The sequence below is a fragment of the Scomber japonicus genome, chromosome 24, assembly GCF_027409825.1.
Source record: "Scomber japonicus isolate fScoJap1 chromosome 24, fScoJap1.pri, whole genome shotgun sequence".
NCBI classification, from domain to species: domain Eukaryota; kingdom Metazoa; phylum Chordata; class Actinopteri; order Scombriformes; family Scombridae; genus Scomber; species Scomber japonicus.
Window position 1 is genome coordinate 14,426,774 of NC_070601.1, and position 19,458 is coordinate 14,446,231.

Consider the following 19,458-nt stretch of genomic DNA (forward strand, 5'->3'; position numbering starts at 1 on the left):
CCCTCCAGGGGGACAAATGGACTCAAACCATACCAGCAAAATGCTAACCCTAACCCTAACCCTAACCCTAACCCTAACCCTACATCATAACATCATACCAGAGCCACCAGACCAAACATTCACATCTGTACCAGTTTTTCCTTTAATGTGTTATCCATGTGTGCCATTCAAGATAAATATTATCAAAGCTCCTCCAGGCTGTATGACCTTGTCTGATGATGATTTAAAAAAAATAAATCTACCTTTCCTGTTAGGAAAACAGTAGGACAGGAAAACAAGACTAGCAGCTCAGTTTGTTTACCTGCTGCAGCAAGTAAACACAGACAGATAACAAATAACCTGAGAACATACATCTGTTTTACATTTTTACACATAACATCTGCAGTGTACAGAATATATAAGACATGAAATCAGCTTTTGACTGTATTTGTAAAATGTGACTGACTATATGAACATAATAGCTGTGGGCAGTGGAAACAAGCTGGTAACACAACATGGACGTTTTAAAGGTGACCTTTTAGGGTGATATAGGGAACTTGGGAGCAAACAGTTGCCTGTTAAACATCTATTAGATATGGAGCCATGTTTGTTTGTGTTTAAGACTACTAACTGATACATTCTCTCTTCTTTTAGCTTTGTTTTTTTGCCTCTACCAACTCCCTAAATGCTCCATTATGTTCATCAGGTAATTGTTAACTTCATCTGTACATTGTTTGGTGCTGGGCAGGTAGCATATTGTAGGTTTTTAGTTGGTTTTACTAAAAAACACAGCTGCCTGCTCCTGCTAAAAAAGGCTGTTGAGAGCAATGAGAGTGAATCAAAGCAGTATAAAACCAAAAGCTGAAAGATTAAAACGCTGTGTTGAGTTAAGAGGAACTGCAGAGTCTGATATTCAGTTGGTCAGCTTGTTACATACAATTAGTCTTGAGCAGTACTTTCCTGTATCATAATCACCATTTTCTATCTGTTTTCCTTTATAAACTTTGACCACACACACACCTCTTTACACACCATGCCAATGCAAACAGAAATAAACCCTGACAGAAGGGTGGTGATACTGAATGTCAAAGTTTAGTGATGAATGTGCTGCTTACACTCTACACACTCAGACAGACAGACTGAGAAGCTCTCCATCTCTACCTGAGATCAGCAAAGCTTTCCTGTCGCCTCTAAATCTCCGCTCCATATCTAAAATTGGAGCTTGTTGACGATCCCGCCGCTTTGTCCCGCGCGAGCGACGGCTTTTGTCTCGGCAGATAAGTTGTCGGTGACAAACGCCGCATAAATCTACGAGGTCAAATGACTGACAGCGGTGGCAGGGGGGGCGAGGGGCGTTTAAATAAAGCATTGGTGGTGTAACTGCTCTTTAAACAGATGCAAAGCTCACCTCAAAATCTCCATGCTGCTGCTCTTTCTAAATAGGCATCCTTGTTTACTTGTTTCCTCGTGTTACGCCATAATCACTACCATGAAACTGTGTCTGGCTTTGTGTCACACACAGTAGTGAGTAGCGAGTGTGTGTGTATATATGTGTGTATATATATATATATATATGTAGTCTGCAGCTGATTAAACATGTGTGTCCCTAGAGACTTTTTCATTTGCGCAACTGTGCAAATGATGCCAATTGGAGCTAGATTGCCAAAAAACTCTTTTTTAATCTCCTCCCAGATTTGCCTGCCAAATGATGATGTCTTTATAATATTATCCTCAGGAAAAACAAAGATTTTTCTTTCTGGCAATTTCACTTTTGGTTCCTTTAGCAGTAATTATCGGACTCAATTTAGCACCCTAAGACCTGATTGATGTTTGTAAATTGAACATTGAAGATTTGGCTATATTGCCTATTGATGTATTGAACAGTGTAGGTTTGAAGTGGATGGAAATATGCAGGGTAATTGTTCCTTCACCTTTAAGCACCTTTTACAGTCTCGGTCAGCAAATGAGTCATTGTACTCAAAATGTTTTATCTTAATCATACTATTAATATCTTTGGTTTGACCTTGAACAATGTTGGACACGGTGTTTTCCCAACTTATTGCACTTTAAAGGCATAGTTGTACAGTTGTCAGTAAGCTTATCCTCTTTCTTGATGACATTTAGATGAGAAAACCGATATCACTTTCATGATTGACAGGTTAATATAAAGCTAGAGCCTGCAGCTACTTTGATTACCTTAACACAAACACTGGATGTGGGAGGGGGTGATTTGATTACTTGTTTGGTTCACAAAGTGTCAGAAAATAGTCAGAAAATGTCAAACACTGTTTCCCAAAGTCCAGGCTAACTTCCTCTAATGTCCTGTTGTCCACATCTCAAAGACCTTCAGTTTACTGTCATCATATAAACATCTGAAAAGCTAGAATCAGAGAACTCTGAACCTTAAAATCTCCCAAAAATTATAAATACATTCTTAAAATATAGTAGTGTCCTGGTTCATAATGAGAGCCTAAGGTTTCAAAGTATCATTTTAAATCATTACTTAAAATGAATTAGTTGTGAAGCCCTTTATGATTGTAACAGTGATTGAAGGCTACGTGACTAAATTTGACTTGCCACGTCTCTGACAGCCAATGGAAACCAGTTACTGCCAAAATCATTTACATATTACACATTTCTTAGATCAAAGCTTCAAGAAAAACATCCAAAGAGTTAATATATTGTAGTTCACAATGTTGTAATTGCACCTCTTTTTCATGTGTTTTTGTGGCCTGAGGATAATATTCTATAACCATGTCCATTTAGTTTGTACATTACTGAAAATGAAATTGAAAGTGATCGAGAATGTCTTGAAATTGTGTTCTCACAGACAAAACATATCAAATGAAATATTCCTTGAGTCAGTAGTATTGATTAACACAACCTTATCAAACACAGATACAGTATATGAAGCTCACTGTTACATTATAAGGAACAGTAGATCCCTTTATTTAATGATACTAACTATATACACAGTTAAATTGTCATGTGAGTTTAAAGCTCATTTGATTGACTTTCTCTGGACATCAGTTTGAGAATATTCTTATACTCCTTCACTAGGTATTCTACTGGAGTATATTTATTTTCCACTTTCGGAACAGGAAATCCATGTGCAATTTCAGTGGGATTATCAGCAGAGTGCAGCTTCTCTACAAGCCTGATAACCGTGCTTTCTGTAGTCGATGTGCTGCCAACAGCAGCTCATGGGGTGGGCTTCCAGGAGAGTACCTTGTGTTTCATAAATGAGGTGGGTAAAGAGTTGTGATCACAGCTTATAATATGGAGAGGACAGACATAAATGATTCCTGCAGGGTTATTTAAGATAGATACGCTCTTGTGTTGTCAGGAAGGATGTAGGTAAAGAAAGCGTGAATAAAAGAGCCCTGAGGCTGATCACACACAAACAGGAGGTCACTGGTTTGAAAGCATAACTTTGCCATTGCTTTAGGGCAATGTATGTTCAAGATAGAAGAATAAGGGGGAACACAAGAGAGAAAGTCAGAGAGAAAGAGATGAGAAAGAAAGGATATGATATATTATCATATCACACATGGAATGTTTTCTGATCGCTAAAGGTTTCTTGCTCAGTCCCCTTGAGCCCTCTACACTGAATTTTCTCCCTTTGCATTAGTTTGAGTGCCCTACTGTCCATCTAAGGAGCTGTCTTTGAAAAGGGTTCAAAGACATCTTGATGCCATACGGTGTACAAGATGGGTTAAGCAAAGGTTCACATTGAAAGGTTCACGGCTCGTTTTAACAGAAAGTTTCATGTTCACCATGTTGAAAAAATGGTCAAATTCACCGAAAGTCGGGTAGTTGAGACCTGCTGTATACAACAACAGTTTGAACAGATTGTCAGACTGTCAATCACAGAAGAGGCATTGATCTAGAGGTAGTGTTAACATATCCATTCCCTGACGAATGGTTCCATAACTCAATAATCAATGATATACATAGAGAGGCCAAGCTCTGCAGTGAAACTGTATATTAGTATAAGTCCAGCCAGCGATTTCAAAGGAGAGGTTTGACATTTGGAGAAAGAACTTTATTTCCAGCTGTGAGTTAGATAAGCGATCGATACCACCTTCATGTCTGTAGGCCAAAACAGAAGGAAACAGCTAGCCAGTCTTTATGCTATGCTAAGCTATTTGCCTCCTGCCCTATTTCCGATACTTATGAGTATTGACATGATGAAAGTCGTATTGATCTAACTCTCCACAAGAAAGGGAATAAGCATGTTTGCTGTAATTACTGTATGACAGACTAGGGAAAGCCCACTTCCCTAGTGTTTTGCTGTAGTTACTTGTTGTCTATGAAACAATCTGAATGAAATCTATCTCCAGTGTTCATGGTGAGTCATTAAATGCTATGATATTTACCATGCTAACAACAAGCCAAGTCAAATGCTGTTTAAATGACGGATGTATCCACAGTGTCTGTTTCTGCAGCTCACAGTATGGGACGTCTGTGTCTATAAGACTACTGTGACATAAGGTTAAGGGCATGTTGGGTACCTCGACACTTGATACTAAAAAAAGCCAACCCACATCCACCTACCCTCTCGCCTAAGTCCACCCTATTTTTTTTACGAAGGGGGACTTCTAAAATAAAATCAGCTGTCACTGGATGCCTGGGTCTCATTGAGCTGTGGAACACACTGCTGGAGCTGGCCTCCAAGCCTCACTGTCTGTCTGTCTCTGCCCAGGATTTGCTTTCTTTGCTGGGTTAAGGCCAGGTGTCTAAGCCTATTCCATTTTCCGGAGTTCCAAGACCCTTTTCTATATAGCTGGATTCTATTGTCATTTGACATAAAGAGCAGCCTACACATTCAAAGAAGGTAAGCGATGTATGTGGATTATCAGCATTTAAAGGCTGACTCTTGTTGCATAGCTATCAACATAAGCTCCACTGTCGGCAGAGCTCTTTCAAGGTGATTTTCCACCAGAGCACAAGTGGAAGGAAACAGATTGGAAACGGTAGATGACATTTTAGTCGATAATGAATTGGTTTGATGTACCCAGGCTGCGCAGACAAGAGACATCTTCAGTGTAAAATCAGAAATAAGATGAAATGGAGGGGCTGTATTGTGTCGGAACATCAGACACCGGAGCTTCATAAAGAACGAGACGTGATATTTCAGTAGGTTTACTGTGATTCCACTAGGATTTGTGCATTGTCATAAAACATTCATGGGTTCGTATTGTTTCCTTCCACCAGACATAACCAGCAGCAATCTGATCTGGAATGTTCTGAAAGCGTAGCAAATCGGAGACAAAGTGCTAAGCCTAGCATAAGGAAGCACTCAAAGGCAATCCAGTCTCAATTTAAAGAAGTTATTTTGATAGATTTGACAGCTCAATTATTGTGCCTGTTTTGCTTTCATCGGTAAGGAGGAAATCGCCCTCCATGGCTGACATTTCAATTAGTGTAGCTCATTTTGGCGCTCCTGTCAAACCTTGCCAGTTGAAAGCTTTGGTCAGTAAGTATTGAACAGAAAATTGGGTTGCTTAAGGCTTCTATTGTAGAGAGGGGTGACACCTCTGTGATTAGGCAATGGCCTCTTCTAGACACAGATCTGTGAGTCTTGGTTTAGCTTTGAGCTCTAAGCCATAGAGCCTTTTTCTCACACACTTAAACAGTGAAATTGCTCTCATTTGTTTTCATTCTGTCTCTTTCCCTGGCCACAATCTCTTCTGCTGTCTCTTTCCCAAACACACCACGCCGCCCTTCACCTCCTCTCTTCTAGCCAGCCGGTGGGGCAGCACCTCACCTCACCAGGCAGCAGCGACGGGGCAGTGACAGGGAGGTCAATGGCCCTCGGCTCAGCCCAATATAGCCACTGAGTCGTGCATACCGGCAGCAGCATGGCCTCCCCCATTGACCCCCACTTCCATTACCCCCCCCCCTACTCAGTGCTGCCTCTGTGGAAATGAGGAGATAAGAAACCAATGCTGAGATGACTAAAAACAAATAACCAGTATAGTGGTAAATATGTCTGAGCAGCAAAACAACATGCCCCCAAAAGTCGCAACGACACAGGTTTGAAGTGTAAGCCTGTGAATTATTTATTTCAGATATCAATATCGCACTGTAAACAGAGACTTGGCCTTCATTATATTAGGGCATCTAGAGCAATGAGACAGTGTTTGAAAGCAATTATTTATGCTAATTAAACATTCGTTGGTGCCAGTACTAATTAGAGCTAGCATGGGGAGATGGAGAAACAACTTGATAAATCTTTGAAAATATTCTATCTCATTAGAAGGTCTTGAATTTTGGGTTTGACTTATTTTTATCCTTTGATTTTGTCTCTCTCACACACATACATACACCGCTACACACACTTCCACGCCATAAATCTCCTTGTTACAGGGGAACATGACGCTGCAGACAGGCCCGGTTTATAAAAAGGCTGGGTTTCTTTTTTTTTTCTCCTCCAGTCAGCCTCCCCCTCCTTGGAGCCTGGTTACCTCACCTCCCTGCTATGGCATCTTTGCATACAGCATACCCCTCTCAGGAGCCAGAGATATCCAAAGCGTTGTTGTCACTGCTCTGAGGCATAAAAACCCCTCATGTCTCTGTCTCTATGACAGCTCCAGACCATGACGTGAACATTTATCTCTGGTGATAAATGAGGGCATTATCCTTGCACCTCTGTCATCAAGCAGGTATTAGGTTACGCTGCAGCCTCAGGTGTAGGATTTCTGACCCATATTAATAGGATGTAGCCGGTAAAAACCCTGTTTATTTTCAGAGGCTGCTGTCTCGAACATCCTATTTTCTCTCCCTGATGGTTTACTGGTTACACTAACATGCCAGGTGTAGCAGAAAGCTAAAATTGGTATGGTGAGGAGAGCATGCTTTTATCACATGGTGTCTGAATTAAGAACTGGTCACACAGCGGCATAGCAAAATTCATCCATATATCTTCCTGAATTTTTTTTTTTCCAAGAAATTTTGTTGCGTAGTGGCTTCTCTCAGGGCTAGCTAGTTAGCTGCTAGCAAGCAAACCGCAAAGATGCTTTTTTCTCTGACAATAACCAATCAGAAAAAGACGCCAGCAAGGACATTGCTAACAGTTAGCTTGGTAGATCAATTGCTAACAAGACATTAAGTTCATGCAGCGTATTTATGTGACATATCATCAACTTCTTTCTCATAACTGTCTGCTAACTGTCTGTTCATACTTTGACAGAGAAGACTAAATAAAAATACATGGCACAACAGTGCTAATTAGCTATGATAGCTTCTGTCTCCGTTCCCTCAAACTTCAACACTGTCAGAAGTTCTGAAGTGGGAGGATCTATTTCCAGCGCCACTAGTTCCTGAAATAAAAGTGCCATTCATTTTTCAACTGAACTAGGGTCAGAATGTGCCTAGCACTTGGATGGACATGAAACTATTCTGGTTGACTCATCAGTACAAAAGATGAACAACAGTTTTAGAAAATATCTGGTTCTTTGATTAAAAACCTCAAAGGCACCAAAAAACAATCACAAAGCATAACATTTAGTGTACATGATAACTCTAACTTACAATACAACTTACAGCTTAAATCAATTCACTTTTGGATTCTGGGTCAGTTTTGGTCTTTGTTCTTTGTCTACAAATTCAATAATGAAGCATTTGGAATTTGCCTCCACACTATTTGATGTCTCTGGCTGGCTTCCTTTTATGGAAGAGTGACTGAAGCTCATCTGTGCGACATACCATACAGATGGACAAAACCTGAATTCTCTGAAATGAGGTTGAAAGACTTCAAATTGGTGGCCCTATTTCACAATAAAAGCATGTTCGGTAAAAATGGAACATATTTGTTAGATAAAAAAATTGAAAGGGGATTACAGAATGGAGAAATGTGGTTGTATTGATCAATGGTAGGAATCAAATTGAGGTAGATTTGAACAATTTGCACGGACCTGCTTCACCCCCGGGAGCGAACTCACTGATCCAGACAACTTGAATTCCATTGGAATCAATTCATCATTTTAAAAAGCTGGTGTGATCAGGGCTTTTTGACCGGATTAATGACTCATACGATATCATGTGGTTTTATCCACCAGATACTGAGGTCAAACCTGTGGGTGTTTGATTTCTCCATTCTGATTATATAGATTCCAGGAAAAGGTTATATTGAGCATGTGTATTCATAGATATACTGTAGTATAAGTGAGCTGAGAGAGGTGGTAAAATAGCTTCCTCTGCACAGCTAAGCATGGCCACTATTATACCAAGTACTGAAGCACTAGTCATTAATCTCTATAATACTAGATCCATATGCATTTAAGACGTAGCTACTGTAAGGCATTCCTGCAGTTGAACTGATTTTCTACTCTCAGTTCAACACATACATGCACAGAAAATATGTAAGCTACTAGTTTGAAAACACAACTAGGAGGAGGATTTTAAAATGTCAAAAGGTTAGCGGGTGAGCACATAATGAGTGAAAATACTTTCTATTTAGGGTCTTCTTTCATCCCACGGTGTTGTTGCCCGGAGAGAAAGAACACGCCAAGAGCTAAAAGGTCCAGTGTGGGTGTATGCTGGGCCCTAGCCGAGCCTTCTCTGTTGCCTAATGATGCTTTGTAGCACAGAAAAGTCAAATGTAAAATCAATGCTCTTCACTAATTGGCTGTCCGCAGGGATGCGTTGAACAATATGAAGAATCACAACGTGTTGCTTTGTGATTGATGAATATTCTACGTTGCTCTCGTGTCAACATTAGTTATGGATAATTTGCCTCTGGCCACTTCTTGGTTGAAATATCTTCAGTATCTACAACTAAGCGGATGTCTTGGATTTTAAAGCAGTTATGAAACTAAAGCTACACCACTCTATTGTATACATGTGTTTACTTCCTTTTCCAATGAAGTGGTGTGTTGTAAACCCATCACCCGTGTAATTGTGGTGCTACAGTATGATTATGTAATATTTTAGTAAGGCTGCTGTTCCCTGTGAAACAACTAAAAGAGAAATCTAGTCTGTCGATAGTGGTTGAAACATCAGCTCAACCTGTTCCAGAATAATGATCCCATATAACCTCATCCAAGTCCAATTACTAAAGGGCAAGCTCTGCCTTTGCCTTCATTCAGCAGACATTCTGATAATGACGTGAAGTTGAGTTTGGCGTTTGGCTACACCTTTCATAATGATCTAAGGATTCTTGCATTGATAAAGGGCATTCTCATCTCTTTGTGTTTTGTGTGTGTGTCTTTGTGTGTGTTTGTGTTTGTGTGTGTGTGTGTGTGTGTGTGTATAGCTGCAGGCAGTGCAGGCAGATCCAGGTCAGAACGTCCTGAGGAAGAGCCGAGCCAGGGGAACAGGGCCCCCAGCGCTGAGGAGCAGGAGGCCGAGCGGGTGTCAGTGAAAGAGCGGATGGCGATGTATCAGGCTGCCGTATCCAGCAAAGAAACCAGCAGTTCCTCCTCTGCTATGGTAAGACAATACTTCCACATGGATGTAAGAAGAGATAGCACAGAGGATTAACAGACAGCCGGCAGACAGTCACATATGTGGATGTTTAATATTCTCCTTAAAGTGATAAATGGACACCATGTGACAGACGGTGTTAGTATTACAGGACCACATTTTTTACATTTAATCTTCCCTGCTCATGGGCTACTTTACAGAACAACACAAAAAAAAGAGGACAGGTGACTCAGGGCGGTGGTGGGAATGGTAGGATTATTTGTCAAAGTGTCACAAGGCTCAGTACTGGACAGGCACTTCTAGAGTGTGACTGACTCAAAAGGAATTAACAGTCATTTTATAAACAGTGGGGCTTTTGGTTCAGCATGACATCACGTTAAATTGCTCAACATGAATTTAGGAAATTTGGAGCCAATTCTCACAAATTAGAGCCAGTTCAGTACTTAAAATGTATAGCTGGAAGGTTCAGTCTAAAGCCTTTGGTAGTACTTTTATTAGTACTATAGCTGAATACAAATTTGACACACTGGTATTTCCATTTAAAGCTACTTCATGGCTTAACTGTACAAATTTCAGAGGGAAATATTGTACTTGTAAGCCACTACATAATCTGACAGCTAGTGACTTTTCAGACTCATTTCTTTTTATAAACTCTTTTTGGTTAATAACTCCTTAGAGAAAAGCTCGTGTCTAGTTGGAGTTGTTAGCACTTCCACAAAATACACATTTCCCCTCTAAACTTCTCATACAGTTTTATTTAAGAGGCTCAAAGAAGTCAAACTATAGATATAGAAATGTTTGTAGTGGAGTGTATCTTTTTTACTTTTCTTTCATACTCCATTAATCATCCCACAGTATGACCCCCCCCACCCCACCCCACCCCACCCACCAGATTTATCTTGTGACCTTTTGAGGAGGCCCAACTCCTATGTTTGGAACCAGTGGTATAAACTACCTAACTTTTTATGCATTGATGTATCAGCAGTAAATATCTAATATTGCAGTATATAATATATATATATATATATTCAGAATATCCTACATAGGGATATTGCTGCAGAAGCGGCACTTTTACTTGTACTTTTAAAACATTTTGCTGATAATACTTCTGTACGTTTACTTCAATAAGATTTGAATGTGGAGCTTTTAAATGCAATGGAGTATTTATTAGTACTTTAGCTTATTTAGTAAAACATCAGAGTACTTCTTCCTCCACTGGCCTTTAAGGTTAAATCTGTTAACTTAAAACATCAAACATACTGTAAGTCTCTTGCATGTATCATACAGCAGAAAGCTTTTGATCTATTTAGTTTCTGCATTTAATATAAAAAGCTACTTTTTAATAGATGACAGTAGCAGTCAGAAGTTTGGACACACTTTCTTATTCGAGGGAATGTGAATGTGTGTCCAGACTTTACACTGGTACTGTGTTTATGAAATAATATTCAATTTGATACACAAGTACATAAGTGTTTGTGTCAGAATCTTGATATAAAAATGGAGATATTGCTCATGCATAAAAAGGCCTGTGTATGCACTGACAACATGTAGGCAGGGGGTAGCCATACACACACACACACACACACCCACACACACACACACACACACATGTCTTGTTCCAGCACAAAGAGGCACAATACCATCAATCACTACGTCAGACTCATTTCATCTGCATCTGCGGGAGGAAAAAACTAAGTACTTTCCAGCAAAGTCAGACGAGCCCACACAGCCAGCACATCAGCAAGCCTTCACACATGATTCCTCCTTTAATTAAACACAAAAACCATTTCTGAATATCACTGAGTCATTAGTCAGTAACAAGGAAATAAGCCTCAACGGCTTTGAAGAGCCTGCATGCACTTTAAAAACCCAATAATTCAACTGTGTGAGCAATCAGTCAGCCAAGGCCATTACAGTAAGTCAGCTCGTTTTCTAAAATAAAGCCCTACCAACTGGAAAATGTCTGTTCTTTGCTTGTAAATTATGGTCTACTACTAGAGCACATAACAACTTGATGGAAATATCACTTACAAGCACTGAAATGTTATTACCTGATGTAGATTGAAAGAGAAGGTAGACAAGGACTGCAGTGATGAAACCTGTCAGAAGGTTAGGCTGATAATGTCATAGCTGACTTCACTGGGAATTTAATCATTATGAATGACTATAAATAGAAAAATACAAACCACATTCAACTTGAATAAAGCAAAAGGATACATATACATGTTGCCTATCTAACTTAAACACAAATATCGGCGCATATCAGACAACATATACCAATATACTGTATGTCTAGCTGTAGTCTCAAGCACAATGACAAATTGCCATAATGACCTCATAGGGGTTGCCAAAAATGTACACAGCTATTTCAGAGCCATAAAAAACATTATATTGTACAGCTGTTTTCACTAGCTGAGTAGCACTATCAATGATGAGTGCAGTACACTGAACTTCATGTGTAAAAACAGTGGATTGCCCCTTTAAGTTTCACATACATCACCATTGGGTTTTCTTGCATGTTACATAATCTGGCAATCAATTAGCATTCAGTTTTACCTATGAAATCAGCATTCAAGTCATGATATTTGAAGAGATGTACAACAGTATTGAAGAGGTCGAGTTCATAACAGTATAATAATTCATATCCACTAAAGATCCTAAAGTATTCAAGAGTTCCTCTGTTCATTTGTTAATGCGTAGGAGGACCCAACGGCACTGTGCAGGAACATTTCACATCATGTAGTGAATATTAACATCATACTGCTTTTTATCAGACTTGACATCTATAAGAAAGGAGGAGACAAACTCATGGAAAAGACTTTAATCTATGGAACACTAAAAATAACTGAATAAAATAAATATAGTTTTCTTTAAGAAGCGTTTGCCATCAGCAGATATGAACCTTCGTTAAACAGTATAGTTAAAAAGCTTCAAAGGAGCTGACGGTGTTGACAGGACGTTCAGAGCGTCGGGTGTTGACATGTGTTGATGCTACCAACTGTGACATCATCAGCCTCATTAATGCAACTGAGCGATCACCTGACGCTGGATGCATAAAACTCTTGACTCATAACTGTGTCTGCACAAAGGCAGAAATATGCATACACATTCTTTTTGTCAGATTTATGAAGCCGTGCTCATGCATAACTCTATTATATAAATCTCTATCACTGTGGAACCTGCACGAGCCTCATTTCCACTCCCATAACTAGCCATAAATGGATAGAGACACACCCTTAATCATCCGTTTGCATATCAATATGCAGCCTGCTCCACCACTCATTCATTGATTGTGTTGCATCAGCAAGGTTCTCCAGCAGTGCCAGGGCAGCTGTCATAATGTGTGACCATTACACACGACTGTGGTTATTTATAGCACCGATATCATTAATTCATCATATGTACCTACAGTGATAGCTCAGTCATCATTATTAGACATGAGAAATGTAATCAATTATTGCTTTTAAGTGCTCATATCGAAACAATCTTCACAGGCAGTGTCACAATGAAGGATCAAATTAAAGGAATATTAGGATTAATTCAAGCATCATGTGCAAACCTTGAATCATTGGACTGTTAGGGGATAAATAATCAATGTCCATCAGTCAGTAATCAGGTCACACTGTAGCCAGCGACCTGCCCCCTTGTGGAGTCTTTGTGCATAGATGAGATGACACAGTTGATGTGAAGAAGCCATTCAAAAAAGCTGTGATTAATAGAAACAGAATTCAAAGTAAATGGAAAATGTGAAAAAAGTCTTATTATGTTCACTCTGTTTAATATTGTGGCATTACTTCAGCTCCCATGAGTGTTGATTTTCAGTGAGTGCATTATCTGTTAGCTGGTCGCAGGTCTGCATGGCAACAAGCCACTTGAGGCCTTGAGCTTTACAGCTATTTCAGAACACATAAGAGATGTTGTTAACATAATACAGAGTGCTTTTGTAGCTGCACTAAAACCACTGTGAGCGCAGCCTCAAGTGGCCTGTTGCTTTTTATAAAAAGGCTGTAATGTAATTATCCTTAAAATAACAACCATTGGACAAATTCAATGGATCTTTTATATTCTTTTAATGATAGTTAAATAATAGCAATAGTTTAGCATTATTGCTCCCAAAGAGCAGCTTACAGTAGCTTCACATAGGACTTACTGAATCTTCTTTCTGCACTTCACTTCAGTAATTGCCGGTGTGGCTGTGCTGCAACCTTCCCAACCTCACTTGATCCTCAGTGTCAGGCCTCATGTGGTGGCTCCTGACAGCTGAATGGGAATGAATGTGTGTGTTTGAGTGTGTGATAGGGGTAGTGGTGGGTGGTGGGGGCCTACTTGCCAGACGGAATCTGCATGGGAATTTTGTTTTTCTCTACCTTTCACAGCTGTTGTCTGCATGTCTACACACAAGTGATAAGGTGCTTAAAGATAGCAGCACTCCAGTCCATCCAGCATATCATCCAGCAAATAGTACTATTCCATTTCTCTTCAATGTCTGTTTGTAGCAACTAAAGCATGGTTACACCTTTTTTTATGGTAATGTTTCGGTTGGTTGAAAGGAAAGATTGAGGTTTTGGTTTAATTTTGAAGAGCATGAGATAGATGTTTGCTTCATTAAAAAACACAATCTCTCCAAATCTTAGAGGAATAGTAGACGTATTGGGAAATCTACTTATTTTCTTCCTATTAAGAGTTAGATGAGAGGATTTATGGCACATTGAAATGAGAGTGGTATCAATCTTCTCACCTAACTCTGGCCAACAAAGCAAATAAGTAGAGATAAGTGTTGGATTTCAGACCTCAACCAAAGTGCACAAAGTCCTGTGCTTGTAATAGTTCCTCTCAAATGGTATAAGCATGGTAGTTTAAAAACTATATTCAATGTTTTGAACTGTATTTATTGTAAGTATTCATGATTCTAAATAATGATTTAAAAATCAAAAAGGAACCAAAAACTGCACAAGAGATTCAATCACTTTATGTATTTGTCAGATTTTCTTATGCTTAACCCTGACTGTATGCATTATGTGTATGACATCTCAATGAAGCTACTGTATCCTCAAACAGTCAAATATTGATAACATGATGGCCTGCCAGAGAATATCACTGACCTAAACTTCTCTGCAATAACTTGCAAATTGCAGCGTACTCCTCATTTGCATTAAAAAAGGATAGGTGACAGGTGCGTGGGCTCTGACATGCAATTACACACACACACACACACACACACACACACACACACACACACACACACACACACTGTCAGCATCAAGCTTGGAAACGCTCATATATATTGCAGCTTCCTTGAAGCTATATGCAGAAAACTATCTATAAATGTTTTATTAGGAAAGTAATTGACAATCCCAAAAGGAGATTATTGTATCAAAAAGTCAGTGAGCATTCTCGCTCAGATCGTAGGGTGAGGACTATATTTTCCATACTAATGACGTTTAGAGAAGTCCTCTTCCTTCCATAGCTCAATAAAAAGTAATGAAAAGCTTTTTTCTTACATTAAACTGAATAATCTAGAATACCAACTTGATGTTTCACTCTGTGTTGCAGGATAGACAATAGAAAGTAAATCCATTAAAACTGGGCGCCTGCCATCTATTTCATAAATTCCTGCCAGAAATAAACAAAAAAATTGACTCAGTTGATTGAATTTAGGTTTTATTCCTTTTTCAGCTAGTTGTATCAAAAAGCTGTAACTCTGTCACATTAGCATCTGACCTACACCTTGTCTCAGTATTATTTAAGGTGATACATACCAAACATTACCCTCCCTATTCCTATACATTCCCTCTAGGATCCTAAAGGAAGCACCTTATCTACATTGTTACAGCAATGTTTTAAAACTGCAGCACTGCTGATGTCTCTAAAACTATTAGCATAATGCTATTGCATCCACTTTTGCATTAGTATAAGTGAGTGTATAACATATTCATAAACTATGAGAGAAGAAGATTAGTTCATGCTGGGTCAAATTCAATCTACTAAATCCCATATAGACTGTAGGCTTAAGGTGTATTAATGTATGATACATAAAGAAGTGGATTCCCAGGTGTAATGTTGTTGTTATGGAGAATTGTTTGTCAGTGGTTAACCTATTGAAGTTTGGCCAAGGAGAATCAAATTATTATCAATTCACCTGTCTGATGCATGATGCCACAGTGATTCTGAGGAGACTGTCCTCCATGGATAATCTTTAAGCCTTCACAGACACTACCACAAATACTCTATGTCCATAAATAGTCATACTCGATGCATCTACAGTAATGGACTTAGCCTATTTGGTTCGTTATTCTACAAAAAGGGAAACACTGTTACCCATCTGTGGGGTTAGGGAGTCATATCCTCTGACCTTGGTTGCCACATTAATGCTGTGCCACCATTATCAAAGTGACTTACTGCTTTCCCCAAAACACTACAGACAGTTGCCTTCACTGTCTCAAGGAAAGAGACAGTAACGTCTTTCTGCAAAGATGATAGTGCAGCCTTTTACTGTGACATCAAGGTCCATACTTGACCCTAAATATGGAAAATTCCCTAACAGTTGTTCTCTGTTTTCTGCTCATAGCTAATGGATGAATCAGAGGCTTGTTCGCTGCCTGGAGGCCTGGCCAGTGTAAAGAGACAGTTTGAGAACCAGGAGTTTACCTCCTCTTCCTCCCAGTCCAGTGTCACCCAGATCCAATACCAGCAGAGATCTGTGCAGGTGAGAACGTTATCATAATCACTGCTAAAAATCATCTACAACATACTAGAATTGTCATTTCTCTTTATACTCAGAAAGACACAAGCCATGTTTTTCATTAGCTGCACTCAGTGCAAGTAGAGTAAATTGTTGTCTACACTCATTTAAATTAAGTCTTTTGAAATTAGCATGAAGTGATTTCTATACCACAAGTTAGTATGTGGTAAAGCTTGATAGGAACATGGTATTTGCTAATCCCGAAAAAGATGGGAAATACACTTACACTCACACACTGAGAAGACTGATGTTACTCTCATTTCTGTACACTAAATATGAAGCTAGAGCCAGGAGACCGTTAGCTTAACTTAGCATGAACAGTGTGAGCAGGGGGAAACAGCTAGCCTAGCTCGTCCAAATGGGAAAACACACCCTCTAAAGCTCACTGTAACAAAGTTACAAAAAGTGTAACAAAAACAAAAGAACAACTACTAAATACTTAATATTAAACACTTTATTTGTTGAAGTCTTAAAAAAAAACTGAATTGAAAAAATGACAAGTTGTGATTTTATGGGTTTTATGGTTACATGTTGATATGGAGTTTAAAACAAAAGAAACCCAAAATATATCATCTGAATTTAGTGATACTGGTTGACACTTTTTATTTAATTTGTTTAAACTTTTGGATCGAATCATGCTAGCTCTCCCCTCCTAGTCTTTTTTTAAGCTAAGCTCCCGTGTTAGCATGCCATCGACTACCTAAAGACATGAGAATCTCTGCAAGAAAATAGTGTATTTCCCAAAATGTGAAAATATGCCTTTACATTTTGTGTTAAGATCATGGTTAAGATTACTGTAAAATTTAACAAGGTTTGGTCTTTGTTCAACACCTTTTGTTAGAAGTAAAACTTGAAAATCTTTGTACTCTTCTCTTTGTTAAACCACAAAAAACATATTTTATTCACAAAGCACATATTTTCTTTCTGTGCACATAAACAACTTTCTCATAAATCTTGAATATGAGAAAAGAAGTGAGGCTGGAGTATATATATGTGATAATATCATCAGGTATTAAATATGCACCTTATCCTCAGACAATAAATTGTTAGCGATAGTGAAGACGACACAGGAAAGGGACATTTTTCTTCCTTCTATTTAAAGTCGACAGAACTTGGAAGAGAGTGTTCTACTCTCCTTTCTGTTACTGAACTCGGTGTAAAAGCAAGAAACACATTGAATGCCACTGAATGATTTACATTCTGCTGTAGCTCTTTATTGGAAAAACTTGGCGGGTACAGTGTGGCTGCGTCTCCGAGGCGTTCTTGTAGGTCTAATCAAAGAGGGCACCTTGAACTTTGCTCGTCTATCTGCCACTGTCATCCAAGTGCGTGAGGAAAATGCCAGAGCATGTTAGCAGCCTGACATAGAGCCGGATCTTGGTGAAGTAAGGTCACCGCCCCACTACCCCCCCTTCCTCCCCCTCACTACTCCATGCATTCTCCCCCATCTGCTCATTCAGGCAGGAAGCAGACTGAATTCATTCAGCGCACGAGGACCTTGCTGAATGTTAAATTTTACATACGAGTTCATGTGTGGAAACGTCGGAGCCTGTTGGATCGAGTTATTGCAACAGCAAACCACTTTCTGCTCAAGTTTTCTTCACAGGTGTAATATCTAAACTCTATTTTAAAACCGGCCGTACATCAGGAAAGATATTATTAAACTAAGTGGTTTCAGCAGTACAGAATTCCCTTATCCCCCATGTATATTTGATGTCAACAGCAGAGGCTACAACCTCAAATATCATATTTTTCCCTTATCTTGTTTAGATTGTATGAATCTTACTGAAGGAAATGGCTGATGCAGTTTTAGTAATCTATTGCTTTGTTTCTCCAATACTGAAATCTTCCTTTTGTAAACACTAGGAAGCAGCTCAGTAATGGAAAAACATTTGTTACTGGTCACAGAGGGGTTTTATTAAGCTCTTTCATCATATAAAAATGACTTACTGTGCCGCCATTTCTTACAGCTCGCAGTCACGGGGTGATTAAACAACTGTGTAGAGTGTGTGTGTGTCTTTTTGTGGGTCGTTTGCGCGATCATGTGTTGCGAATGGGTGAGGGGGGTTCAATGTATCAACTTTCCCATTTCTATGTGTCTGACAGGAGATGTCAAGCTCCTCAGAGGTGACAGTGAGAAGCAGTGCCAGAGAGGTCGTCCCCACCACAACCCTCTTTCACAATCAACAAGAGGTACTGGCTGTTACACTCACCATTTGTCACTTGTGATCTGGTAGCATCTTACTACTGACAGACTGCTTATAAACACAGTCAGAACTTTACGGTGCACCCTGTGTGCCCTGTAGAGAAAATACATTTTTTATATATCTGATTGAAACCAGTTGGAGACTACAGTGCAGTTGCCAGTGTACTAATGATTTGCCACTGTCTTTTCACAGGTGATCCATGATCAAAGAGTCCACCATAACAATGTGGCCGCCACTCACGGGAACCATTACAATGAAACAGGTTATTCCGCTCATGCCTTTTATATTGTAATTTTCACGTTTTATCACAGCATGGCTTGTGTCCTGTATATTAATGATTGTTCCCACTATGGTTGAATAAGGGATGAGCTATGAAAATGAGTTGGAGGGCTGATGATTTTCTATTCAGTGCATAGCAGCAAATCTAATCAGGGCAAAGTCAGGAAGGTAAAATATTGGAAAGTGGAAATTGGGCAATCACCGCTGCATGGTTTCAGAAAATGAAAACTACTCAGGTTTTTAATGAAATGATTTATTTCTCTTCCCAATCCCCCTGAGCTCCCTCACTGGGAATGACTTAATGAGGCAGCCTTCTTCTTGTGTCTAATTCAGTTATGCTCGTCGGAGGAGAAGACCTACCAAAGGTTTCCACTCAGGCTTTGAAGCAGCAGTATGAAAAAACGATTGAAGAGGCTGCACCAGCCAAGGAAATTAAGGTAATGATGCTGTCTGTTTATCTAAATAGATGGTGGTTTCAGTTTTTATGAGGTAACAGTATGAAGATGAGGCCACATCATGAAATCATCAAAAAGAAATTGTGCATGCCAAGATTTTATGGAGAGTAAATTGGATTGGATAAAAGACATCACGTCATTACGGTCTGAAACTTTTTTTTTCACAGGAAAATCTGTACCCAAAAAGAACTTGGATATTTCAATCACATCATTTATAAGGAACATGCATAACTAAACATGTCTAGACTGACAGATGTAAGATGTTTCTGTATTTGTGCATTTACAGCCAAATTAGGTTTGCTTATTTTACAGCAACAAAATTCTAACAAAAAAAGTGTAGGAATAACATTTATAGGTATTATTATTT

General features: G+C 39.2%; 1 protein-coding gene across 1 annotated transcript in view; it reads left to right on the forward strand.

Annotated features, from left to right (window-relative positions):
* Positions 1 to 19,458, forward strand: part of xirp2a (xin actin binding repeat containing 2a) — a 51,934-nt gene that overhangs the window by 21,762 nt on the left and 10,714 nt on the right. The window contains exons 3-7 of the mRNA XM_053314370.1: positions 9,239 to 9,414; positions 15,977 to 16,114; positions 18,257 to 18,343; positions 18,550 to 18,619; positions 18,970 to 19,073. Coding sequence (XP_053170345.1) covers positions 9,239 to 9,414; positions 15,977 to 16,114; positions 18,257 to 18,343; positions 18,550 to 18,619; positions 18,970 to 19,073 — 575 coding nt within the window. The remainder of the gene's footprint in view (positions 1 to 9,238; positions 9,415 to 15,976; positions 16,115 to 18,256; positions 18,344 to 18,549; positions 18,620 to 18,969; positions 19,074 to 19,458) is intronic.